Source organism: Equus asinus, chromosome 9, assembly GCF_041296235.1.
Source record: "Equus asinus isolate D_3611 breed Donkey chromosome 9, EquAss-T2T_v2, whole genome shotgun sequence".
Lineage (NCBI taxonomy): Eukaryota > Metazoa > Chordata > Mammalia > Perissodactyla > Equidae > Equus > Equus asinus.
Genome location: NC_091798.1, coordinates 49529102 through 49556742, shown reverse-complemented (window position 1 = coordinate 49556742; position 27641 = coordinate 49529102). Strand labels below are relative to the sequence as shown.

Here is a 27641-nt window from a genome sequence, read left to right as displayed (position 1 = left end):
ACTCAACCACTACGCCACCAGGCAAGCCCCACAACACACTCTTAACGAATACTTTTGTATCAACATCAAGAAGCATCTGTTTCAAAAGCTTCTGGCCATAAGAGTACCTTGGCATGAGTTTACTTCTTTCTGCTCTCTCCCTGTGCCACCTGCCATGTTGATATGATCTAGAAATTTTGGTTTGTTATATTTTTAATGTACCATCAGCATTTATTTAACCAAAAAGTGAGGTTTACTGGTTTCTTGGCTCATCATTGCTTCATGTATACTGCTTTGTCTTGGATCAATTTTTAAAAAAATATATTGGAGTAAATAGTTTGGTAATAATTTCAGAGAGGGTATGTGGGCGGTAAATATTTCTTACAATGTCTTATTTTGTTTGTTTTCTCACTGGATTGAGTTTAGAATTTATGTTCAAAATTATTTTCCCTTAGAATGTTTTGAAAATATTGCTCCATTATTTTCTTTTACCCGGCGTTACCATTCATTTGTAAAAAACCTGATTTTTCTTTCTGGAAGCTTTGAAAAGTTTTGCTTTGCTTTTGGTGTTCTGAAATTTACCATGCTGTGTCTTGGTATAGATATTTTTTCCCCTTTTAGGGAAAAAAAACTTATTACAGAAATTTTAAAGTATATACAAAAGTACAGAGTACTGAGTTAAGTTATAGATTTAAAAAAATTGTATAGTGTCTGTTATTTCCAGAATTTGGGGGTTCCAGGTCTGCCTTCTTGATCTAATCCTATCCCTAATGTCTTTCATCTTTATTTATCTTTTTGAGGAAGATTAACCCTGAGCTAACAACCGCCACCAATCCCCTTTTTTTGCTGAGGAAGGTTGTCCCTGAGCTAATCTTCCTCTACTTTGTATGTGGGATGCCTCCACAGCATGGCTCGATAAGCAGTGCGTAGGTCCATGTCCAGGGTCCAAACCCATGAAACCTGGGCCGCTGAAGTGGAGTGGGTGAACCTGACTGCTACGCCACTGGGCCAGCCCCATCTTTCACATTTAGTTTGATTTGTATTTTAGTTGTCTGATTTGAATTATTTTTTTCAAGAAAGGCCCTTGTTGGATATACTGCCTAAGTTCCTCCATGTTTGATGATGTATAATATAGCTTTTATAGTTGAAAGATAACTAGATGTATCTCAAAATCTTAAATTACTTTTGCTTTACTACCATTGGCATTGAGAATTACTGAGAGAACTTGAAAAAAAAGTAGCCTGATATTTTTTTGCCTTGTAGGTAATTTCTTTTTCTGCCTGGTTGCCTAAAGCCAAGAAAATTCATTTTTTCCTCTTTTTTTTTTTGCTGTTGTTAAAACTTCACTAGGATATATGTTGTTGGGATATTGCACACCTATGCAATTTTTATTTCCAGCATTCTGAAACTTTCTATCCCTTGGCGGTCTATGGACTGCATCAGGATTGCCCGTTATTGACCACTACTTCTGTTTGCGCTCGCCTCACTCTGCCTCCTCTGTGCCTCACTTAGTGCAGCCGGATGGGCTGGAGAGAAACCCAGTACTGGGACAGGTCTTATTGTAAGTCACGACTCAAATTTCAAATGGGTACTCATACTCCCTTGATAGTCCTACTATACTTCCTAGTATGTGCACACTCCCATTTTCTAAAATGACCACTTCACATTAAGACAAAAACTCCATCTTTCCACTCTGAACCACCCATCTGTGCCCTCACATTCAACCTTTTGTCCTTTTTCAACAGTCGAACTATCTCTGGTTTTTCTCAAAGGCCAATCCTTGCACTTGAATTCTGGATTGCCTTCCAAGATGTCACAATTCTCCTTTTTCAATGAATCATTCCCTCAGCATATATTCTCTAGTAACTCCCCTCTTTAAAAAACATCATTCTTGGGGCTGGCCCCGTGGCCGAGTGGTTAAGTTCACGCGCTCCGCTGCAGGCGGCCCAGTGTTTCGTTGGTTCGAATCCTGGGCGCGGACATGGCACTGCTCATCAAACCACGCTGAGGCAGCGTCCCACATGCCACAACTAGAAGGACCCACAACGAAGAATATACAACTATGTACCGGGGGGCTTTGGGGAGAAACAGGAAAAAAATAAAATCTTTAAAAAAAAAAAAAAGTCATTCTCAATAACATATTACCCCTCCAGCTACTGCCACATTTTTGTTCCCAAAATTCCTGTCTTTTTTTCTGTTCGGTGCTATGACTCCCGTTTTATTTTTCAGCTTTATTGAGGTTTAATTGACAAATAAAATTGTAACATATTTAAAGTGCACAACGCAATAATTTGATATACGTATATGTTTTAAAAGGATTCCCCCTGTCGAGTTAATTAACACACCCATCAACTCACATATTTCCTTTTTTCGGTGAGAACATTTAAGTTCTACTCTCTTTGAAAATTTCAATTACACAATATAATATTATCAACTATAGTCACCATGTTATACATTAGATCCTCAGACCTTATTTATTTTAGTCAAAAGTTTATAGTTTTTTACCAACCTCTCTCTATTCCCACCCCCCCGCCCCTCCCAGCCCCTGGCAACCACTTTTCTACTCTTCTGTTTCTGTGAGTTCGACATTTTTTTTTAGATTCTACACGTAAGTGACACCATGCAGTATTTGTCTTTCTCTGTGTGGCTTATTTCACTCAGCATAATGCCCTCCAGGTTCATCCATGTTGTCACAAATGACAGGATTTCCTTCTTTTTAAAGGCTGAAAAATATGTCAAGTTTTCTTGATCTATCCATCTATTGACAGACACTTATGTTGTTTCCATACCTTGGCTATTGTGAATAATGCTACAGTGAATATGGGAGTAAAGACATCTCTTTGAGATAATGGGTTTGTTTCCTTTGGATATATACCCAGAAGTGGGAATCCTGGATCATATGGTAGTTCAATTTTCAATTTCTTGAGGAACCCCCATACTGTTTTCATCGGTGGCTGTACAGCTTAAATTCCCACCAACAGTGCACAAAGGTGCTCTTTTTCCACATCCTTTCAACAATGATTATCTCTCGTCTTTTTGATGATAGCCACCCTAACAGATGTGAGGTGATAGCTCATTGTGGTTTTGATTTTCATTTACCTGATGATTAGTGATGTCGAGCACCTTTTTATGTACCTGTTGGTCATTTGTACGTCTTCTTTGGAAAAATGTCTATTCAGGTCCTTCACCCATTTTTTACTTGGGTTATTATTTATTATTATTTTTTTACTCTTGAGTCGTATGAATTCCTTGTATGTTTTGGATATTAACCCCTTTTCGGATCTATGGTTTGCAAATGTTTCCTCCCATTCCACAGGTTGCCTTTTCATTTTGTTGATTGCTTCCTTTGCTGAGTAGAAGCTTTTTAGTTCAATGTAGTTCTTCTTCTTTGTTTTTGCTTTTGCCTTTGGTGTCAAACTCAAGAAATCATTGCCAAGACCAATGCTAAGGAGCTTACTGCCAATGTTTTCTTCTAAGAATTTTATGGTTGAGGGTTAGGCCTTACAATCAACTCTTTAATCCATTTTGAGTTGATTTTTGTGTATGGGGTAAAATTGGGGTCCAGTTTCATTCTTTTGCATATGGCTGTCTGGTTTTCCCAACACAATTTAATTGAAGAGACTGTCCATTCCCCATTGTATATTCTTGGCTCTTTTGTCAAAAATTAATTGACCCTTTATGTATATGTTTTCTTCTGGGCTCTCTATTCTGCTCTGCAGTATAGAACTCTGCTTCTACAAAAACATTTCATATTTCTCTCATTCACCTATGTCCCTAATCTTCCAATGAAAGATTGTTGGATGAACTTTTTAAATTGGGGCAGTTGCTTTGAGAGATATCTGTATTCTGCTGAAGTCTAAAGAAGAATATGTCACTGAACATCTTCTGTATTTTGTTTAAAATTTTATACTACTTGAAAGATAGTCTTCAGTCTGTCGTTGTGACCACGTCTTCGTTTAAACTAAGACAGTATTGTCCCTCCCCCTGCTTATTTCTAAAGTGTTTAGGGGATGGGGTGAGCCAACACATTTTTATTCCAACATCTTTAAAACAAAGCCTTCCTTCCCCTTCATTAACATTTTAGAATGTTAAAATGTCAAACGTTAAAGTGTTAAATTTTAAAATGTTAAGGAATCCCAAAAAGTAATCCATTGGCATTTTCATTAAAATTTAGTGATCTTGGTAAAACTTTTCTACCTATTTTTCTATTCATTTATTTAAAAAATTGTTATTGGGGCATAATATATTGCATAGTCAAAATTCCACCTCTGATTAAGTTTACAGTTTTCTTTACAGAGGATTTAGATTTTCCACATAACTTTAATTCTTTAGCATGTAATATTTTTAGTTTCTACTGCATTTGACATTTTTTGGGTAATTTCGCTGGATTCCAGTTTCATTGTACTCAGCATTTTTATTGATTTTTTTATGGCTTTATCTTTCATTCCGACCTTTGTAAACACTTTTATTTACAATATTTTGGCTGTTTATATGGAATTACTAATTGTAAAAACATGTCTGCATAAAATCAAAGTTCATCTCTACCAAGAGTTTTCTGATGAGCAAAAAGTTGTGCAGAAGTTTCAGCTATCAGCATGGTACCATGAAAAGCTTGAGGATCAAAAAAGTTTTAAAAGTGTCTTTTGTAGCATCTTTTAGCAATGAAAAAATTATAACACTCTCTTGGGTGTTTTCTTTCCAAAAATAAGTTCAAGGGGTCATAGAATATTAGAGCTGGAACAGACATCCTTCTCTTTCTCCCACCCAAATCATGTAGTTTCTCACTGTACAAGATGAGGAAACTGAGGCAAAAAGAATTGAGTCACTTTCAAGTCACCCCGCTCATTTACGGTAGGTTCAGGACCAGACACCTGGGCTCTTAACCTAATCACAGTGTCCCCTCCTCTTCCCGGGAAACACACATATAAATGTAATGACAGGGGAGTGTAAAATTGAGCTAGTTACAAAAATACATTTTCCATGAATAAAAAGTGAAACACATTTCTAAATATTTTAGCCAGATGAAATTCAAACACACATCCATACTCAAATAAATATAAAAAAAAGAGAAATAGATGAAAATGAATCTTATGTACAATAAGAAAACAGGATGGTTAACAATATCTTCCATACATGTAATTTTCACTCTTCCATCCATGTCAGCGTTTGCCCTGTGTTGGACTTTGAGAAACATATATTAGTCTATAAAATGACTTAGGAATCTAGGTTTCTCTTCTGGGTTTTCAGATTTCGGAAAAATAGTGTTTTTGAAAGAACCACTGCATAACTAAACCTCTGATGTAATTTATTTTTTTTAACTTTATTAAGTAGCGTATTTGAATGAAATATCTAATAGATTAAAAGAAACTATGAAATCCAATCATAATCTGATGGGTTGTTGCACACATTTAAAAACTAATTTTATATTACACATGTGATTCAGGAATTCACTCTTCTGTAAAAAATGAAAATTGACAGATAAGGTTAAACTCACTTCAGACCAGTAACCTCTAATTTCAGTATCTTCCTTGGAGGTATTTCCTCTATGAACTGGGGTTTTATCTTTTTAAATCTTTTCCTATGTATTTACTTGCTTGTGTATGTACCTACAGAAAATATACAGTATTTTTTTTTTTTCTCCGCTTTTCTCCCCAAAGGCTCCCAGCACATAGTTGTATATTCTTCGTTGTGGGTCCTTCTAGTTGTGGCATGTGGGATGCTGCCTCAGCATGGTTTGATGAGAAGTGCCATGTCCATGCCCAGGATTCGAACCACCGAAACACTGGGCCGCCTGCAGTGGAGCGCGCGAACTTAACCACTCGGCCATGGGGCCAGCCCCAATATACAGTATTATTTACAATTTTCTTTAAAATATGACACATTGCATATATTGTTTGTATGTATATGTTTAGAGTTCTTTCTACTGCAGTACATACATATATACCTTAATCTTTTTAACTGCTCTGTGATGATTCACAGCATGGATATGCCATAGTGTATTTAGCTCTCCTTCCATGATTGACATGCAGGTTGTTTCCTATTCTTTTTTGTTGTTGTTACTATGAACAAAATTGTAGTGAACATCCTTGTATTTTTTGTGGAAGTATTCTTCTGGAATCTTCCTATGGAAGATTCATTTCTTTAAATGGCTTTATTGAGGTATAATTTACATGCTATAAAATTTGCATGTGTTAAATGTAAAATTCAATTATTTTTTAATAAATTAGGGTTGTGTAATCAGGCTACTCTCCATTCCGACTCTAGCATCAGGCGATCATAATAGATTAAATTTAAGAAATTTTATGCTTATTTTGGTATTTTTTGCAAAATAAGAAATGAGTAGTAATCTTCAAATGTTCCTCCCAATATCCTCACATTTTCTAAGTATTGGAAATTAGGATAGGAGCAGTGGATTCTTAATTAAAAGAGGGGAAGCCACCTAGTCTTATAGAGGAGGCAACTATGCAGTTGGCCGCAGTATCCAGGTGACAACACTTTTGGGAAGATGGATACGGTGGCCATGGTCAGCTTACGTGGCATGAGACTTTGGTAGGCATCCTAAATTCACAACATTTTAAACTCTTGAAGTCATCTTAGAGATCCAGCCCTACCTCCTCCCCTTACGATAAATTAACTGAGGTCCAAAAATTTTAAAAATATGGCCGAGGTCACAGAGACATCCAGTCTGTAATAGGGTTCTGGAGATTATCTGACTCTTAAAGACTCTCCTCATTCATGGAATGATACAAAAATGAGAACATTAGCTCATATGCTTGTTTTGCTATGCGCACAGAATTGTTTCAAGGAGTTTTTCTAACTTCTAAATTTAGTGTTTTAGATTTACAGGACACAGAATTATGAAAAACAAGAGGGCACATATTCTAGGACAGGCATAATTGCCACTGAATTATCCAGAACCTATCATATTGGCACGGACCCTGAGATGGAAGAAATCTAGCTATAGCACAGCCTTGAAACAGCTGGAAAAATAAGTTGGCTTGCAGTTAAGATGATTTGGGAATAGTACTGTAAATTTGTCTTGGAATAGGAAACATTAAATAAGCAGACATCAGCCCTTAGAGCCTCACCCACACAGCCTTCTCCGTCAGGCCTTCGGGTCATCCCGGGAGGGCAGATGCACATGAAGGTGCCGATCAGATTCTTACACATCATGCCTCTGGATTCACAGTCATGGAGCCCTTCAGCACATTCATCCAGGTCTACAAGGTATTTTTAATAGGAAAAAAAAATAAAAACAGGAAATTCTCAGGAGCAGGCTATTGTTTACAATTTTAAGTCCTATTTTTGGTCTTCTGGCTTTTAAAATGTAATCTTATTGTGTGACAGAGAAAGGAGAAGCCCAGTCTTTTTCAACCCTTCGCTGTATTCTAGATTTCTACAAGTTTCAGCATTGGTCCTAAGGATAAGAAGTTCAGGAAAGGGCAATCTTTGCTTTAATAAGAGCCCAAGAGTGTGACAACGGTGGGCCCCTCCATCTTATCTTTGACTTGATTGGATGGGTCATCAATTGTTTTGTTATCTAGGTATGGAAATCTACCAGCAAAATGCTGCCAGATTCATTTCTGTAAAGCTCTAGAAGAAGATAGCTGTAAACTGTGAAATTATTAAACTATATTCCCACCATGGCAAATAAAGTTCTAAGCACTCCCTGGTCTGCGGCCTTACCTTTGCACATCTTCTGGTCTTCCCTGAGGGCGTAGCCAATCGGGCACGTGCATTCGTAGGAGCCAAAGGTGTTCATGCAGCGGAAAGCACACAGCAGCGGGTTCTGGGCACACTCATTGATATCTGATCAAAGAAATAGGCAGGCATGTGCTCAGCCTAGAGTTCTTTTTTTGTTTGTTTGTTTGAGGAAGATTAGCCCTGTGCTAACTACTCCCAATCCTCCTCTTTTTTCTGAGGAAGACTGGCCCTGAGCTAACATCCATGCCCATCTTCCTCTAGTTGATATGTAGGACGCCTACCACAGCATGGCTTTTGCCAAGCAGTGCCATGTCCGCACCCAGGATCCGAACCGGTGAACCCCGGGCTGCCGAGAAGTGGAATGTGCGAACTTAACCACTGCGCCACTGGGCCAGCCCCATCAGCCTAGAGTTCTAATGATGTATTTACTTAGCAGTCAGACAGAAAGCAATAGGATAATAGAATTCACACTTCTGGTATGGAGAATTTGGTACCTAACAAACTCATCCTCCAACCTCCACAAATAACAACTATCAACTCTGAAAAAAATACAAAAACAACTACCTAAAGTTGTTTTTTAAATTTTTTTGGTGAGGAAGATTGGCCCTGAACTAACATCTGTTGCCAATCTTCCTCTTTCTTTTTCCTCCCCAAAGCCCCAGTACATAGTTGTATATCCTAGCTGTAGGTCATTCTAGTTCTTCTATGTGCGACGCCACCACAGCATGGCCTGATCCACACCCAAGATCTGAACTGGTGAACTCCAGGCTGCCACAGCAGAGTGTGCAAATTTATCCACTCGGCCACGGGGCTGGCCCCTATCTGAAGTAGTTTTAGCGGTGAGTTGAAACTCAGCAAACAACTAGCAAGGAATAAGTTCCCAATTTCTTCTTCTTTTTTTTTTTTCCAGAAATTACTGTGCAGATGGCTATAGTCCTGGCAGCAGCAGCAATCTTCAATAGAAACTTTCTGAGCTTCTGTCCAGAGGAATCAAGGGAGGGAGGCTTGGGGCAACCAAGGCTGCTAAAGAGGGAGAGGGACCCCGGAAAGGAGAGGGCCAGAGATGGAGAAATGCTATTCTTTTTTTTTTTTTTGCATAAACTCAGCCCAAGTTGCTGACCTAACCTTGCATGTATGGGGCAAAGTCAAAGAAGCTAGCCATGAAGGTTTAAAGACAGAACTGAAATCTGAGCCACTGTCTTCCACAGGCCTGAGAGTCTGCTTTTATGTTCATCTAAGTTAACTGCCTGCTAAGACAAAAGTATCAACATTCTTCAAAGTAATAGAACCGATTCCAGAAGATATCATTCACAATATCGAGGGTATAACCCCAAATTAACCGACATACTGAGAAGCCAGGAAAATGTGACCCACTCTTAAGGAAAAAGACAATTAACAGACGCCAACTCTGAGATGATCCAGATGCTGGAATTATCAGACAAGGGCTTTAAAGCAGCTATTGTAACTATGCTCACTGAGGTAAAGGAAAAGATATTTGTGATGAATATAACCATCAACATAGCATCAGAACAATATAAATAAAAGCACAGACATTAAAAAATCCCTTCTTATATCAAGGAGAGATAATACTTAATAAAAGTATCACTTGCCTTCACAATTCATCATGGGCCCTGGCTCAAAGCCTTCATTGCAATTGCATTCAAAACTCCCAATAACATTGGTGCATGTTCCATTTCCACATGGATTGCCAATTGAACATTCATCGGTATCTGAAAAAGAAAAATAAGAAAGTGCCACAAAATTTGGAAAAGTTTTAGTTTTATAGGAGCATGCCATGACTATCCACCTGGCCCTCACACATTTCTAGGATCTGTGCAGGTCACACAAGACTCTTGCACCCGCCTCGGCCATGGCTGGTTGGCCTTTATGCAGTGCGGTGGACCCCAAAACACCAAGAGTGCAACGCTCTGAGCCCCCAGACAGCGTGCTTGCCCTAAAAATCACAAACCCAGAGAGGGATGTGGTCTTCTGCTGTAAGGCATGGAAAGTCATAAAGTAAAATGGATCTCTTTCCCAGTCAGTGGTTTTGGCAATCGCAAATCTCTAGACACATCAGAGTTTGTATATTTGGTTGAAGGCAGAGGTTGGGCAACTCTCCCCATCTTCACATAAACCAGGTCTACTGGAAAATGTAGGATGGGAGAAGAAAGAGTGGTTACCAGTACTTATCCTGGCTTTGTAAATTCCACCGGCTACCCAGGGTGCCTGAGACCTTTTGCTGAATATGAGAAATAAAATAGAACTTTCAAAGTGTGTAACATGGAGTCAACACTCACCCACACAGCGTACTCCAGTGTAATCAAGGTTGTAACCCATTGGACATTCACAGCGAAAAGACCCGTCTGTGTTGATACACTGACCATTTGAACAAATGCCTGGGCTCTCAAGACATTCATTGACATCTAAAATACAGAATTGCACATGAACTTCCTCATATAAAAGCTATGTCAAAACTCTATCCATCTATTCAACAGAGACTTAAAATTTCTAAAACACATAACGATTTCTTTTACCAGAGAACTACCTAATGTCTTTCATATACCACAACATAGTCTTATGATAAATATAATGCATAGGAGGTACAATAAATATTGTAGATGTACATTAAATACAATTTATTACATGTTATACAGTAAAGTTAGCATGATTTATAAAAGAAATGTATAATAATATATTCATATCAGAGAAGACTATAGGAATAAAATAAATATATAAAATATATCAAAATATATAAATAAATATATAAAATATATCAAACCACACCTTCTCGGGTATCATGAAGACTAGGAACAGTCCCATGGCCATAAGGACACAGATCCTGGAATGCAACTACAGAGAAAAGTAAAAATTCCCATTATTGAAGAGCAACTATCAGAGACCTTGTGAACTGATTAACAATATACATAAAATTAGACTTATTTTTCCTCCACAAAGCTATTTTTAACGAGTCTTTTTTTTTCATTTTTATGGTTTATTTCAAAAGCAACACTCAGCACAGAGAAGGTCACCTGAGCTTGCCCAGCTCCTTCCAGGGTGCTGTCTACTGATGGTTTCTCCTTCTATTGTTTGCTCATGTAATGCTGAGCAGCCAGAGCCCTCTGCCCATTACACACAGAAGCCCCCTCTGACCTAGAGACCAAGCCAGTTCCGAGCTTGCTGGGAACCACCCTACAGTTCAGCTGGCCTCGTCCTGCAAATGGCCACCGTGTTGACTCAGCTTCTCAGAATTTACATCTAAGATTCTGAGCCACAGCCTGTGACACAGCACCCACGTGGGACTCCCGCAGCAACTTGGAATATAATTTTCATCCCCTCCTTGCATCTCTTGCCCTGAACCTCTCAAATTCCCTCCTTTGAAAGCAAGCAATAATAACCTAGGGGGAAAAATGAAATAACAGGGTAACTCCACCTGTGCTTACACGTGTTGAATACAAAAGTTGAAAGAAGTCCTTTAGACTAGGTTGCTCACTCAACCACTGAAGTTTACACTAAGGGGGTAATTTCACCCTCAAAATACTCATAAATGACACAGTCAAACCGACTTCTGAGAAACAGTCCAAAACCAGTGCAAAGTGGTGTTTTATGTTGTTGCTCTTACCTTCATCATCTTTGGGGCACAGCTCACAGGGGTCCCCCCAGCCCTCTCCTGGCATCTTACTACAGCAGCATTTTGCCTTTGTGGTGTTGAAAGCTTTGGGGACAGAACATTTTCCATTTTCAAAGTTTGTGAAGCAGAAGCTCTGGCGAGTATCTAGTCAAGAAAGCAAATATCACAGACCTCCTTACTGGTCATTTAAAAGGATGCAATAATTTGTATCTAACTCTGTTTCTGACAGAACCTTTCTCACTGGCCAACATTTGATGTAGATTAGATTAGCAGTTAAAAGACAGGACTGGAAATCCTCAATTGCTGATTTCACTTGTCAATTTAAAGTGACCTGCCTATAAAATTTTACTTAATTATTCCAAATGTTTAAAATATTTTCCTAATGTGCTTAGGAAATTTGAGAAATTATGCTCAATATTAAAATGTTTTCCACATCTCTTTTTCCATTGTTACATGACAGCCTAATAAAAACTGTCTAGGTGACTTTCAATAATTACATCACATCAAAAGCAACTCATATACTGAGGTACCAAAAAAAATCTATGCCAACAACAAAAGGAAAACAGTGAGACAAGACAGCAATTCCTCTTTTAGTATGAAATTTTTAAAAAATGTAGGAACAGAGCCAATAATTCAAAGTATCTTAAAAATTGTCCAGTGCATATACTTTTGAGACCTACATGTTTAATTTATAGATGATGCATTTACCAGAGACATGCACTTTGCAGTGACGAACACAACATGCCGCTTTGCCATCTAGCTTTGAAGTTTCTAAGGGGGAGTTATGACAGAGCAGCCATTCCAAAGCTTACCAAAGCACCTCCGTCCATTATCAGACAGCACAAAGCCAGGGGGGCAGATGCACTGGAAGCCCCCTGGAGTATTGGTACAGGAACCAAAAAGACAGATGTTGGGATCTTCGTCACATTCGTTGATATCTGCAAAATGGTGGGAGAATTCATAAACTTAATCAAATCAATACACTGTTCAATATACAAAAATAATTGTCTTTTTTTTAATATACTACAACAGTCCAGTAGCCATTGGGAATTTAATATGAAACAAGGGATTACATTACATATATGTTTAACTTAATCTTTAAAAATAAACTGTTCTTGCATCAAAGTCAAAGATTATATAGAGTTTCCACCAGCCACATGCCTGAGACTACCAACTTGTTCTCCAGCTCCCCACACTTGGCCCCTAGGGGTGTACGTATGTCCACCTGCCTACCTAGCATGGCCAGTTCAATGTCTTACAGGCATCGCAGTCTCAATGTAGCCAAATGTGTTCTTCTGACTTCTCTGATGACCCTCTCAGCAATTTTAGAAAGGTGACTCTAATATTATTTTATTTTTTAAGAATTAAAAACACTTGGCAATTGTATAGGAAACTATACAAATCAGACAGAAAAGGAAAAAGAGATAAAGACCAAATGGAAATGATTAGGGATACCCGTAATATGCCATTAAATGGTCTAAAAAATGATGAAATTCGATGAAATAAACAGTTTCCTTCAGTTCTGTCTAGATAACTCCCTTGAACGTGAACAGGAGAGCTACAATATCTTCAGGAGGAATCTTGCCAAGAGTGATAGAATTTTTTAAAAAATTGGATAACTCAAAGGCAGAAAAACCCTTGCAATGCTTTCCCGTTAGAAGAACCACACTAAGATGCTGGTGCTTCTGACTTTCAACAAGACTGTAAAAAATAATTTGCATAAAAGTGAAATAAAGTAACTGTAAAAAGGTCAGCCTTCATCATGTCCACCAGGCAATTCTGGGACCCACTTTTGATGTGGTTACAATGTTCTTGTAGCCTGGAAGAGTTTCAGCAGAAAAACATCTGTTATGACACATGGATTAATATTTTCTGTTTTGACATGAGGCTTTCCCAAGGCAAAAAAAGTCTCCGCAGCATTGTCAAGATTTTCTGCTTCACATTTCTAGGACTCTAGACACCTTTAATAGCTATTTTAAAATTGGTTGCCAAAGATTACAATTTTTGTAGACACTCTTTAAATTCAGTAGAAAGTCTCTGTTGACATTTGGAAAAAAGATTAGAGTACACTGAAAATTCTTTGACTAGTATAAGATTTCTGTTAACGAAAAATTCCCACATCCGTGAGTTTTTTATTCCCACCACTCCACCTTCAAATCATTTCTGATGGTTCAATAAAACAGATGTAGGGAGCTAAATGTTTAATACCTTGGGTCGGCATGCATGCAGTGGCTTGCATTTATTATATTTCCATAGAGTCTGTACCAGGTCTTATTATCCTCAACAGCTCGTGGACCTCAGAATAAATGTTAGCCTTACCGATGCAGTTCTCGCTTTTTACTTCATACCCTGGGGGACAGATGCATCTGAAGGATCCCTCCAAATTCTGACAGGTACCAGGAGAACAAGAGCCGGGAAGGGCAACACACTCATTAGTATCTAAAGAAAAATGAGAGAAAGAATGATTTAAATAGAAGATAATTGTTGCTAAATGATATTAACATGAATGCAACTCAGGGCCTCTGATCTGCCAGGTCATTATGGACAAATACGCCTTGAGATACTCTTTTGACATCTTAGTTATTTCTTATTTGGCAAGAGGCTAATTTTCTTGATTTGTTTGTCTACTTTTATGGGGACATGGATAGCCTCAAGCTCTGTCCCAATAAAAACACAGCATACAAGTCATTCCCAATTGTTGGCTTATACTTTATGCCAAAATTTCCTGTGATATCTTATCTTGGTCATGTGATCAGATGACAAATGAAATGTGAATGAGTGCCTAAGTGTGTGTGTGTGGCCCGGGGAGTCACATCATTATTTTACAAAACAAAACAACACAAAGACTTGATTGTTTACTTACCTATACAGTTCTTGCCATCTGGAGTAAGTTCATAACCTTCGTTACACAAACACTTGAAGGAGCCAATTTCATTAAAACACCGTCCGTTTCTGCACACCTGACCAAAAAAGGAACTGCACTCATCTATGTCTGCAAGCACAAAGGAGTTAGCTTTTCAGAGAGAGCTCTTACATGTCCAATGTGGCACAAGTTGTAGCTTAAAAATATATTTATTGGTATGCATTTATAAAAACCCTCCATTACAATTCCTCATCAACACAGAGAAAAAATGGCTCATATCATAAAGATTATATGATTAATAAGGTCACATAGATCCCTATTGTATTTCAACCACAAGGGTACATTTTTGGTATTAATATAACTCATAAATTTATAACCAGGTAAAAGTTGAAGGCTTAAGGTGAAGCTTTCCATTCTTTGCAAATGAAAAATATTTCGTTTCTTGGAGGCAAGAGAATATACTTGACTGCCTAGTTTGCAGATGACTTTACCTGGAGATAGCTGACCATATTCAAAGGACAAATAACATATTAAATGCAGAAAATCAATTATATTAAAAACGCTCTAGAATTGCTGACATATTTTGCTTACAGAATTTGAAAAAAAAAATCCTAAAGTGTTAGGTTTTCTGTTAAGCTTAGGGCTGACTGCATCTGGGTAGTTTTCTGGGTTGTTTGAAGACAGTACTTTGATCAAAGCCGTGTCCATATCTTTACTTCTCCCTGGCTGTACAAAGGATCTGAGAAATTATAGACAAGAAGGAGGTAGTTGAATAAAATCTCCAATTGGCTCTAAAATTTTTTGCAGAATTTTGACAACTAAAGAAAACTGGGAGGAAGATATTTCCTAATTTGGAGGTGGGTTTGGGCTGCGATGGTCCCAGGATGGTAGGAAGCCTGAGTTACTTTCACATACCTTACAGGGTCATGTGAATTAAGAGATGAGTTATGTTGGAAAGCATCAGAATATGCCTGGCACATGGTAAACAAGAAATACTGTCAACCTTTCTTGTCACTTCTCTTACTGTCTCCTCCACCAACTTTAGGAACCTCCCTTACTCACCATCAATTCTTATTTCAATCATTGTTTGTTAGGGGCAAAGGCTAAAATCCTGTACCATGCATCGGAGACACTTATTTTCCACTGAAAATCTGCAGTTGTTCACAAACAGAGATCAAATAGGTTTCTGAGGGCTGACTTGGAAACCTAGTGTCCATGTGCTGTTCTGTGGGAAAAGGCATTCCTGGCTTCAAAAGCTGACAGAAAATGAAGTTTCAAGACACAACATGTTTTTAAGTTGGAGACTGTCAATAACTGAATATAAATCAAGAATGAATTTATATGAAGTAATAACACTGAAACAATGAAAGGTCTAACTTTGTTCCCATCTAAGGGGTAAAAATAACCTAAAACCAAAAAGCAGTCCCAATACAGTTACCATCATCTGCATGGCCTTTTCCCCTGAATTGATGGTTGATGGACGGAAGTACTCAACACTGCAGATTCTCTTGTGATTATTTAAGCCAATACGATGGCTTTAGTTAACTAGAAATTAATCAATGATAATACATATCTTTCGGCACATATTTGAAATTTTAATAATAAAAATATTCATCTATTCTTTGGTTTTATTTTTCATTTCAGTATATTGTGTGGAATGAAATAGCAGCAATACAAGACTGACTGAGTACTTACCCAGGCAGTCATTATTATGAGTGAGCTCAAACCCTGGGTAGCAGAGACAGTTATAGGATCCAACTGTGTTTTTACAAGTTCCATTTCCACACGGATGCCGCTCACACTCATCAACATCTGCACAGACACATTGGATCAAAGGAATTCAATTTTTAACTAGAAAAAAATACCCTCTTAAACATTTACATTTTTTTAAACTATTGATTGGCTTAGATTTTTCCTCATTCAATAGTAGGAACCCATATTTATTTAAGGAAAATAAGTATGAGGTAGAGAAAACTCTAAATTATAAAATTATAAGAAAAAGGTGTAGTTCAATGACTTACAGGCACATATAATACTCAGAACTAGGCTAAGCAAGCATCCTCCTAGTGGAGATGTTTTAATGAATAGGCTTGTTTATCAACTGTAAGGAAACCAGTCTTTTGAAACACTAAAACTGTTCTTTTAAGCCTTATTAATACTCCCCTGGAAATTTACATACCTTAATTTGACCAGCACAACAGAGACAAACTAAGTTTCCTAAATTTTATGAATTAGTGGAATCCAAATTGAAGAAGTCTATTAGAACTCAATATTATTAGCTTTCCAAAAAATGAAATTAAGAAAATGTTTAGAAAGGTCCCCCTCAGATAAGAGAGCAGACTCCCTAGACCATGAATTCCAAGCTGCTGAAACTCTTCTACTGTGCAAAAAAGGGAAGGATGCTTTGTTGAGAGGGAGTCTAGCTGACTTTTATCATGGATGAATTGTTAGGAGTGAGGGCAGATTTTCTCCATATGAATTTCTGAATCATAAATCTCACATATTTTTGGCAAATCATTCTCTCTCCCAGAGAGTACAGACAGGAGAAGCATGTATAAGCAAGCATTCTTAGAAAGTTCACATAAACAGAGAAAGATCCTCTATTTGTCCTTTGCACAAGCATCCCCTAGAGAACTTTTCCTCCCTCCATGGGTGAAGTCCATAGGGGAGCTCTTAGGAGGCCATGGATGAACTGAGATCTTCTCTAGGTAGTCTCCTTTGTACAGATACGCCATAAGGAAACTAGTTCTTCAGTTCTGCAAGCTGACTTTACTAGTCATACAGAGGGACTTTGAATACTAAAAGAGTCGATGCACAATTTCAGCTTTTTCTAAACTGAGAAGATGCTAATTATAAACAGCCAAGTTTTCAAGTTAATTTTCCTCCTTCAGGTAGAAAGCATGGAGAACTCTTTTGGCAGAGAGCCAGTTGCTGACATCAGATTTAAGGAGTTACGCTGAGTTCTAAGGCCTCCAGCCCATCTGCCTTGAAATCTTATTAATCATCAGCTCAGCAAGAACTCACGGACACTATTATTGCTTAACTAACCATTATATTAGCTACCCGGAATTTTTTAAGAGATTTGCTTTTAAAAATTGCGTTTAAGACTTAAACCACAAAAGAAGCAGACAAATCTATGTATTCAATGATTTGGGGGGAAAAAGTGTATGTATGTATGTATGTACGTGTGTGTATATATACATATGCATTTCACTATTGTCACTCTTACTACTCTCTTGTGTTCTCGCGTTTGAAAATGCCTTCTTGAGTGGGCACAGAGAGGGGTAAAGGGCAGCTGGTACTGTGGTGATTCCACGTAACCTCGAATGTCCCGGGGTACATATAAAACATGTGAAAGTCATCCGGGGAGAAAGGTTGCAAACACTGAACCAAAGAACATATTGTGCTGTGTCCCCACGTGCAAACTTTACATATAATAAAACCATATACAATTGAACACAGCTAAATTTTTGCAGGACTGTTTCTGACAGAGACAGGGTAGTTACTCGTGGCAAGTGCCAGAGCTGAAATCTCCTCTGAGTTTCAGCCCCGCTTCACCCCGTGGAACTAACGTCCTCCCTCTTACCCATGCACATGGTCTGGTCCTGAGAAGCCTTAAAGCCGTTGTGGCAGATGCACTGGTAACTTCCTTGCAAATCCACACACAGGCCATGACTGCAAACATTAGGAATTTCTAAACATTCATTGCGATCTAAAACAAAAAGTAAAACACATGTCACACATATCTGATTTTTATTAAGATTCTTTCATTTTTTTCTCAGAGATGTTTCTATAACCTGCAATTAATTATTAGAGACAGGATAAAAATGAGCCATAACAACAGCTGAATCAAAATAAGCAAGCCTTTAAAGCATCTGGGCCTCTTTTTTTTTTTTTAATCATGCAATTTTTATATGTTGATTGGTATCTCGAGGATACTATTTTATTTTAGGTCCAATCCTAGGAAAATCCATCAAAGAGACCCTTTTCCTAACAAAATTATCTAAAAGATACAGTGAAATAGGTTCAAGATGGATGAGTAGATTTACTTAGGAAATCTTTTCAAAATTATTTTTGAAAGTATTTGATAGGAAAGCCTGGACAATTTTTAGGTGTAGGAAATCTAAAGAATGCTGTGCTCAGTGCCAAAGAAGGAGTCAGTCTCTGTCTTACCCACACAGGCCCCGTTGGGTGACAGTTTGAAACCCGCCGCACACTCGCAGCGGTAACTGCCAGGGCTGTTGATGCAGTCTGCGTTCCGCTGGCAGAGGTTGTCGCCATTGCTGCACTCGTCAATATCTGAAAGAGCAACAAGAGAAAAGAGCAACATTTTAAAAATTTCATTCCTGCATTTGTATTACATGCACTTAACCAGTTTCGTGATCAACTCCTAAACACTGTGGAAGAAACAGTGAAATTCAGAAAACTGTCCAAAAATCATTTATGTCTACCAAACTCTTCTGGTTCAAGGACATCCATGACTCAGATTACCTTCACAGACCAGGAGCAGATCGTTGTAACTGAAGCCTGTAGGGCATTCACAGCGGAAGCTGCCAATCTGGTTAATGCACACGCCATTGGCACAAATGCCTGGAATCTCTTTACATTCGTCAATGTCTGGAATTGAACAGATTTGGTCAGATATATATGGTTCTGCTTAATGCATTTACCATAAAACCTTGAATAATGCTAAGTGTGCACTGGAATGATAACATATACTCAGGGTCACAAAAAATGAATGATTTTGTGGTTGATGAAAGCATATAGACCATAAAGTAGATTATTAACTTTCAACCGTGATGGAAAAATTTAAGTAGCTGATCAAATATATACTAAGTGATTTTAGCATCACTATAGCAAACAAATTTCCTAGGGAATCAAGCCTCCTCTTCCAGTTATGTGTCAGGTGCCCCTACCTGCTGCTATTCATCTGATAAGGAAAGCTGTGTTTTCCTAATTTTATGTACTTTGTTATATATGTATTGATAGTGGAGACTGAAAATTATATGGCTCATTTAATCTTTGAGGAAGAAAAGTAGAATGAGCAAAAGAAAGTAATTCACAAGGAAGTAATTTATATAATTAATAATTCTGCAGATTCATAAGTAGATTAGTAGAAAGGGATACTGCAAAAATATACCAAAAACTTAAACATATACTAGTGAAAATAGCAACTAGAGGTTCAAATAAGGTAGGTAATTTAGTCATGTAATACAATATTCATGACTAAAAAACTAAAGTTTCAGCTTGATATGTATGAAATCTTAGGATAGTCACATAGCTATCATAACTCAATCACCAGACTATGCTGATGGAGTAATACCACTATTAGCACTTGGTTAGAGTCTGTAACGTGTTCTGTCTGTCTAAGCATATTAGGTTGGAATCCAGATTATTATATGTTATGGTACTTTAAATTTTAAAACCACTGAATAGGTTTTTACAAAATGCTACATATACGTATTAAAATAAACAATCTGAAAAACTCACCCACAGCTTTTCCTGTATGAATGTCAAAGGTGAATCCAGGAATATTTCCACATATGGTTTTAAAGTCCGCTTTAAAATATAAACAAAGCAAATGCACTCTTAAAATTCTCAAACTCCTTCAAAACAACATTTTATACAGTATTACTTTCACTGATAAACATATTTTATATTATTCACAACCAGACATTTTAATTTCAATTATCTTTATTTGATAACAATGCCAGCTTCTGCAAGGAATGGTTCTAGACATTCTTTACCATTATTATTATTATTATCATCATTAACTTTTTACTGCTCTGATATTAGAAGACAAGGAAATCATTACAAGTTTCAAAATATCAACTTTAGGCATTTAAATTATTTTTTTCTTTTGGTATGCAGAGCTTTAAAGATGATCCAATTTATGTAGATTGAAAAAACAGATTACAGCACAAATTTATAAAGGGATTACGAATTGCACAAAGGCATAGACGTGCAAAAATAATTCCGTGGCAATGAAACAGGTTAACAATGAGTAATAAATGAGACATGAATTTTGTATTTTTTTTTTTACATAAATGTCTATTCGTTGGAATGTGAAATTTGAGGCATAAAAAACAATGCATCATGGGATAAAATAGAGACTAGAAGAATTATTCCTACACATAATTCACCAAACAACAGAAATTCAAAAGAATTCCAGTTTTTAAGAAGCAGATTGCTTCCGAAGCCCTCTGCTACACAGTGAGTAAAACTGCTGAAAGCAGTGTTAGATAAAACACATCCTGCGTCCTCTACTCTAACTGCTCTCAGGGGAGGGACTTTGTACATTTCATCCACCAGTACTCACCAAGCGTCCAGAACATACAGAGGCATGCAAGGGCTGCTCAATTTAATGGTTCCTAATTGCCCGGCAATATTCAAATTGTAACTTATATACATCCTCTCATTTAATTTTCACTATAACCATATGAATTAGTCACTGTCATTATTTATTTATTATCCCTATTTTTGACATGAGGAATGAGTTTCAGAGAGGATAAATAATCTACATAAGGTCAGACAATAAGCGGCAGAGCTTTGATTTAAATACAGACCTGTCTTTCAAACCTAAGCCCTTTACTTCCCCTCACAAAAAATGTGGTGTTCAATCCCCAACCAGTCCTCTTTAATTTCTAACTAACGGAGCTTTTAAAAGTTAGAGAACTATAAAAATGTTTCTATTTGTTTTTTCGGAAAGACAGGGCTAAGAAAACCCATTTGCTCACTGAATCTGAGCCCCATATGTCACTTTTCACATCACTCCTTAATTTAATTTCATCATCACATTAAATAAAACGTTTTAATACACATACCCTTAATAGTATTTGGTAACAAATGCATAATCATTGTTTCTCATTTGTCCCATTGGTTCAGCTCTTATTATCTACAGCTATTTAAAGTGACCACGTTCCAGGTCATAAAAGAACCTCGGTGGGCAACAATTTTAAGTCGATTTTTTCACTTGTCTTCATTATCTTTCAGTTTTCCTTTCAAAAGAATCTGTGCTTGCGAGAAAAATTTTACCATGTAAAGACAAGTTCTATTTTCTGCCTAAATATTTCAGGCAAGTTTGAGGGAAAGGATGCAGAAGGAATACTTTGGCAATAAGTTGCTTTTATGTAAAGTTTGCTCATCAAATTCATTTTTTGCATATTTTTCAAGATTGAACTAAAAAAAGATACTAAACTTGATGGGCTTTAAATTACTGCAAGCTTTTTAATGAAATTAGTACACCTTCCAAGTCTAGCACCATGACACAGTAGCTGCTTAACAAATATTTGTTCGATGAATAAATGCGTGATTAATCAGCATGGTTTAAGATAATTAATTTAAATGGACAAGTGCTATGAACCGTAACTCTTCAGCAATGGTGCTTATTTTCAGAATCCAGAACTCCTACTCAACAGATATTTCAAAAATTAGCGTTTCAATTCCAAAGAAGGCCACTTGGGAAACGGCCACATGATGCTCTTGGATATTTTTAGAACCGAGTGTGTGTCTGGTTTTAGTACATGTCTGCTTTTACTATACTGTCACAATCTCTGTGTGTGTCAGCAACTCGGCCTTCAGCAGAAGCACGAGCTGTGTGCTTACCTGTTCCTGGGGTTGGGCATGGTTCACAAGGTTTGTTCCAGGCTTTGCCCACATTATATGTACAGCAGCACATCCTCTTTGTCACATTAAAAGGCAACTCATTCTCACAGGTGGTTCCATTATAGCTCCGGTAGCAAAAGCTTTTTCTCATGTCTACATATAGAAAAACAAAGAAGCCAACCAATCATATCAGCGAGCCACTGATAACCAAGCCCATACACCTGGAGACACCAAACTTCCTCCGTTAACACAAGTCAGAAAAATTTGGAGGTATCTTAATAGAATTCTTCAGGTTAAACATAAATCATTTTTAGATTAACGTCTCTTCTGTTTTTAGCTACGGGATTTCATTTATTAATGTCTAGGCAGAAAAATAGATATTTGTTTCTTTACTCGCAAGCATTTATTTAATTTAAAACATATTAAGTATTAAATTGTAAAGGTTATCTTATTTGTATAATCATGTTCACTTTATATAAATGGAAAATAAAAATTATTTAAGAACATATAATTGTATGCGCTGGCCCAGTGGCACAGGGGTTAAGCTCGCATGTTCTGCTTCGGTGGCCCAGGGTTCACCAGTTTGGATCCCGGGTGTGGACCTACGCACTGCTTGTTAGGCCATGCTGTGGCAGGCATCCTACATATAAAGTAGAGCAAGACGGGCACAAGGTTAGCTCAGGGCCAGTATTCCTCAGCAAAAAAGGGGAGGACTGGCAGCAGATGTTAGCTCAGGGCTAATCTTCCTCAAAAAAATATATATATATATAACTGTAACACTTGATTAAATTTTCTCCCTCAGACTCATGCTTTTTAAAATGTAACTATACAGCCAAAGCTCAAAAACATGATACAGAGCCAGAAGTTTATAAGACTTTGAAATACTTAATCATTCATAAAGATTTAAATTGCAAACTTTCTGAAAATAATTCTGAGATGTAAGTACCTTATGTGGGAAGCCAACAACTATGACCTAATTAATATCCAAGACCATTACCTACCCATGCAGTTGTGGCCTCCGTTGACCTGCATGTATTCAGGTGGGCAAATGCAGGTATAATTTCCCAGGGTGTTGTAGCAGGTCCCAGGCCCACACACCCCAGGATGTGCAAAACACTCATCAATGTCTAGAGTAGGCAAGAATATCCATTAATTAATAAAGATATTTTTCCATGAATTTATATCATTTAAAACTACTGCACAAAGCATGAAGCTAATTCCTAAAATCCATATTTTAAAAAAAATTTAGAATTTAAAGCAATTACATAGAAAATAACCCAAAACATGCATTTATACATTTTCTTTTCTTTAAAAGAAAAAATCTAATATTCAAAAATATAAATAATCAAAAGTAATTACAAAGTGGCAAAAAATAATTTAAATAGCATCTATATTATTTTAATTGAAATTTCGTATTCTTCAAATGGCAATGCTTTAAAGCCTGCTTTCCTCTTATATCATTCAAACTAAATTTCAGTGCTAACTTTAAACTGAATGCACTTAGGACAGCCTTTATCTTTATAGCTCCTTTCAAATTAGTACCCATTCAGAGATTTCAGAAGTAGTGTAGCTGCTGGTTGTTCTCCTTATTAAATCATATTTCTTCCAGATGCATTTATCTAACATGTTCCAAAAGAAAGGTTATAATGGAAATAATTGTGATCATGTTTAATATTCATTTTTATAAGCATTCATTTATTCCATACTGATAGTCTACTGTAAGCTAGAATCTGTAGCTATAAAAATGACTAAGATGTGGACCTTGCTTCAAGAAGCTCCTAGTCTAGTGGGGAGACAAGACCCTAAAAGGATGTCTATAGTGCCATGTGATAAATGGAGGGATGGAAGCAAGAAAGACATCTGTATAACCTTTGAACTTCTTTATACCTGTAGTCCAACATTTAAAAATTACTGAAAAATATTAACTTCATAGTTGCATTCAATCTTACCTATTTTCCCTCTGTAAAATATAATTCCTATCAATATTTGAAACAATACTTTATTTGATATTGAATGTTTTCACACTACTCCAGCTTTCCCCATTTACCTTTAATCAACTCATTTACTCAGAGAAAAATAATAGTAAATTATAGCAAATAAGCTATAAATTAATCTAGTGGCATCGATATGAAAAGAAACAAGTTATGAACCAGTCTCAACAGATCTTTTGATAGAATTTGAGGATGGACCCTTTTCCCCAGGCCTGACCAGTATACCTTTAGGTGTAGAGTCATCTCACCTTCACAGATGCGGGTTTCCTCGCTGAGGTAGTAGCCTTGTGGGCACTCACACTGGAAGCTCCCGAAAGTGTTGATGCAGTTGCCACCCTGGCAGAGACCTGGTAACTCCTGGCATTCATCAATATCTGCAGAAGGGAGACAGCTCACTTACAACAAATACTATCGTGAAAGACAAGAGCTACTATCAGAGCTTTCAAACATGTGATCCTGTAAGACCTGCAGACTTCCACGCATCCAAGTGAAAGCACACTTAGATGGAAGCTTTATTCTGACCATGGATTTCCTTGATTTTGTTGTGGAACTTTGCCATAATCTGAGAGGAATAATTAAAGCAAGTTGGGGATGCTTAAAATCGGGGGATAATGGGAAAGAGAGTTTCTCTGCAGAACAATCAGATATCAGATCACTGCAACAGATGATATCTTTCTGATTTACAAATGATTATTCAGCATCCTGGTATTTGATTGTCCATCTATAATTTTGCAAAATGATCTTGTTGAGATTGCTCCATACTAACTTTTCTACTAGCTTTCTTCTAAAGTAAACTCTTGACCTTGTTTAAATCTGGGCAGCGGCAATTAGAGGTGCACTCACCTTCTAGGATGATTGTGATGGGGTTAGGTCTGAAGCCCTCGCCTCCGGGACACAGGGTGTAATACTCAGCTACAAAACAATGGAAAGAAGAGATTCGATACCTGTGTCCAAGTGGCTGAGACAATGAACAAGCATTTAGCAATTGCCAGGCTCAAAATACACATCCTCAGGGGTGTAGCTACATTTTTCTTAGCGCCTTTTCAAATACATTTAAAAGTATATTAGATTTTACTTGACATAAGATCATTACTTCATAAATTATATACACAGTAGAATGACAAAAACCATGGGTTTTTAATCAAAGAAAAAACGTTTTTGCAGACAATTTATATCAGAACATTTTTGGCTAATGAATAATCTCAAGGACTCAACAATTCAGAAGTTTCATCTCTGTCCATATCACAACATACGTTTCAACTTAAGGCATGATATGATTGACTTGAGGACTACAGCACATCTATGAACCTGAACTAAAACAACCTCGGAGAACAATCAGGAATAGCCTTTATCTGTGATACCGTGGAGAATTGATATTATCACCATTCACACTGGATTGTGGTTAAAAATTGTTTTTTCTTTTTGTCATATCATGAAAAACAATAAGAATAGAGGAATTCAAATTCCTTTTATATAAAACATTCTTGGCTGGTTTCAGCATAATCACTGAGAGCACGTAGTCCTAAATCAAAACTTTGGCCCTATTTCCCCTGTCCCAGCACAAGAATGAAATGGCAACTGGTCTTCAGCTACCAGAGTTTGTTCCCTTCCTCTTCTTCAGCTCCATACTCACTGCTATTGACAGGGGGGCACGTCTCGCAGGGGTTCCCCCAGGCCTTCCCCAGAGAGCAGCAGCAGGAGGAGCGACTGACGCCCACCCCAATCTCGGTGTTGCAGGACAGACTCCCGTCTCCTCGAGGACCGAACTTCAGGTAGCAGTTGCCCACACGGTTGTCTGCAGAGCAACACAGGAGCTTAAAATTACCTTTGCCATAGTGAGAATTCCTTCTGAGAGAAAGGTCACTCAAATGATGAACTTCAAATTCTGTACATTAATATGAAAGTTTCCTTTTAATCCTCAGCACAAAACAATCTCTTGCCTTAAATCTTTTCATGATTGACTCGTAGGAATTAAATTAATTATGACAAACTTTCCTGTGTTTAGAAATCCATATAGATCATGGAGTAAACAAGATAGTAAGAAATTACTCATTTGGGACATTCTGAACCTTCAATAATATGACCACAAGAAATTTTTGGTATAATCCATCTATCTCATGAGTTTATGGATAATGGGGAAACAATCCAGGATAAATTAATTTAAAGCTACATAACATATCAAAGAAATATTTATAACCCCATCTTCTTCCTCTCCTGCCCCTCATCTCCATTCTCCCATGGGTTACTTTCAATTTGCACAAAGAACTTTGTGGGTTTAGGGAAAGACTATCTGTAACAACTTTAAAGAGGGTGGTTAAGAGATCAGTGAATCTCAGACTTTTTCTTGTCTCCATATACAGTTACCATGCAGATCACTTCATTGATTCCATGACTTTAAATGCTATCTTTTTGCTGAGAACTCTCAGATTTATGGTTCCATCTCTCATCTGTCCCCTGAACTCAAGACCCTTCTGCCAACTGCCTGTTTGATTTCTCCTTTTAGATATATAAAGTTACTTTAAAGTTAACATGTCTAAAACCAAACTCTTGATACTCTCTCCGCCTCATACAAAACCTGCTCCACTCCTCTCCCAGTCTTCCGCATTTTCAAATAACGGAAACTCCAGTTTTTCAGTTTGCTTAGGCTCTAAATCTTAGAGTCATTCTTTGACTCCTTACTGCCATCCCTTATTCAATCCAGTAATAAAGTCAATTCTACTTTCAAAATAAAGCTGGAATCTTGCTACTTACCACTGTCTCTATCATCCCTCAACCTGGACTACTGTAATGGGTTCCCGACTCATCTCTTGAATTCAATCCTTGACCAAACTATAGTCTATTTTTCCCACCATATCCAGAATAATCTTTCAGAAGCATTACTTTAGGTCAGGCCACCTCCAGTGGCCACCCATTTCAATGGGAGTAAAAATCCAAAGTCCTTATCACAGTCTATAAAGTAGTTTTCATTCCTGGCTGCATATTAGAATCTCTTGGGCAGCTTTTTATTATTTTACTTTATTTTTTTCTCATTTTTTAATTTTGTTTTTGTTGCTGTATCTCAGGTGCACAGAGATGAGTTAACTCATGGTCTCTCTATTACTAGGTTTGTATTCATTTGACCTTCCTCTCCCCCTCCCATTCTCTCTCTTTTATCTTTATTCTCCATTCCCATTCCTTGTCCACTACTCAACCATCTGAATGTTTAATGTTATTATTTTTTGTATGTGTTCTTGCAAAACAATTATTTTTTTCATGCACACATTTTTAATTTACATAAACGATATTTTGTCATCTCATTCCATTTTTATAACATCCAATTTGTCAACTCTATAGTGCCTGTCATTTTTAAAAAATCTATCCACTCTACAAAAATGCTTCCTAAATAGCTGCCATCACAAACAATGCTGCCATGAGCATCTTTACCAATGGCTCTGCTTGGGCCTGTGAGTTTCTTTCTTTGGCCTCTAGAGAGGCAGGAGAGGAACTGCTGGTTCACAGAGTTTGCATATCCTTATCCTCCAGTATCAGGAAAAATAGTCATTGTCATTTACCATCTGCATCCAATGGACCTTTCAAGTTTTTTTATATTTGTAAGTCATTTTGAAAATAATTCACAGGAGAAAAAAGGCATAGTGAAACAACTTTAGTAGAAATTTTAATGAGAATTTAATAATGGCTAACTCAAATTTTTACTCCCTATTTTTTTGGTTTGGAAGATATATATTCCCAAAATGGTTCTATGAGTGCAATTAATTGCTTGTCAGCTGTCATGCATTAATCTGGAACATATGCATTTTGTAAAAACTGAGTCTAGATTTCAAAAATATCTCTAACAGGTTCTATCTTATCAATACTTCTTCTTCTTCTTCTT

The 27641-nt window shown here is 37.2% G+C and overlaps 1 protein-coding gene and 1 long non-coding RNA gene across 2 annotated transcripts in view; one reads left to right on the top strand and one right to left on the bottom strand.

Annotated features, from left to right (window-relative positions):
- Positions 1-27641, bottom strand: part of FBN2 (fibrillin 2) — a 235461-nt gene that overhangs the window by 20515 nt on the left and 187305 nt on the right. The window contains exons 37-55 of the mRNA XM_014859514.3: positions 25404-25565; positions 24614-24682; positions 24019-24144; positions 22781-22906; positions 21780-21932; positions 19665-19733; positions 18666-18791; positions 18348-18473; positions 17761-17886; positions 15870-15986; positions 14175-14303; positions 13631-13750; positions 12124-12249; positions 11303-11455; positions 10468-10533; positions 9981-10106; positions 9294-9413; positions 7666-7788; positions 7068-7199 (exon numbers count right to left, since the gene is read on the bottom strand). Coding sequence (XP_014715000.2) covers positions 7068-7199; positions 7666-7788; positions 9294-9413; positions 9981-10106; positions 10468-10533; positions 11303-11455; positions 12124-12249; positions 13631-13750; positions 14175-14303; positions 15870-15986; positions 17761-17886; positions 18348-18473; positions 18666-18791; positions 19665-19733; positions 21780-21932; positions 22781-22906; positions 24019-24144; positions 24614-24682; positions 25404-25565 — 2295 coding nt within the window. The remainder of the gene's footprint in view (positions 1-7067; positions 7200-7665; positions 7789-9293; positions 9414-9980; positions 10107-10467; positions 10534-11302; positions 11456-12123; positions 12250-13630; positions 13751-14174; positions 14304-15869; positions 15987-17760; positions 17887-18347; positions 18474-18665; positions 18792-19664; positions 19734-21779; positions 21933-22780; positions 22907-24018; positions 24145-24613; positions 24683-25403; positions 25566-27641) is intronic.
- Positions 1-27641, top strand: part of LOC123290122 (uncharacterized) — a 124341-nt gene that overhangs the window by 78132 nt on the left and 18568 nt on the right. The window lies entirely within an intron of this gene.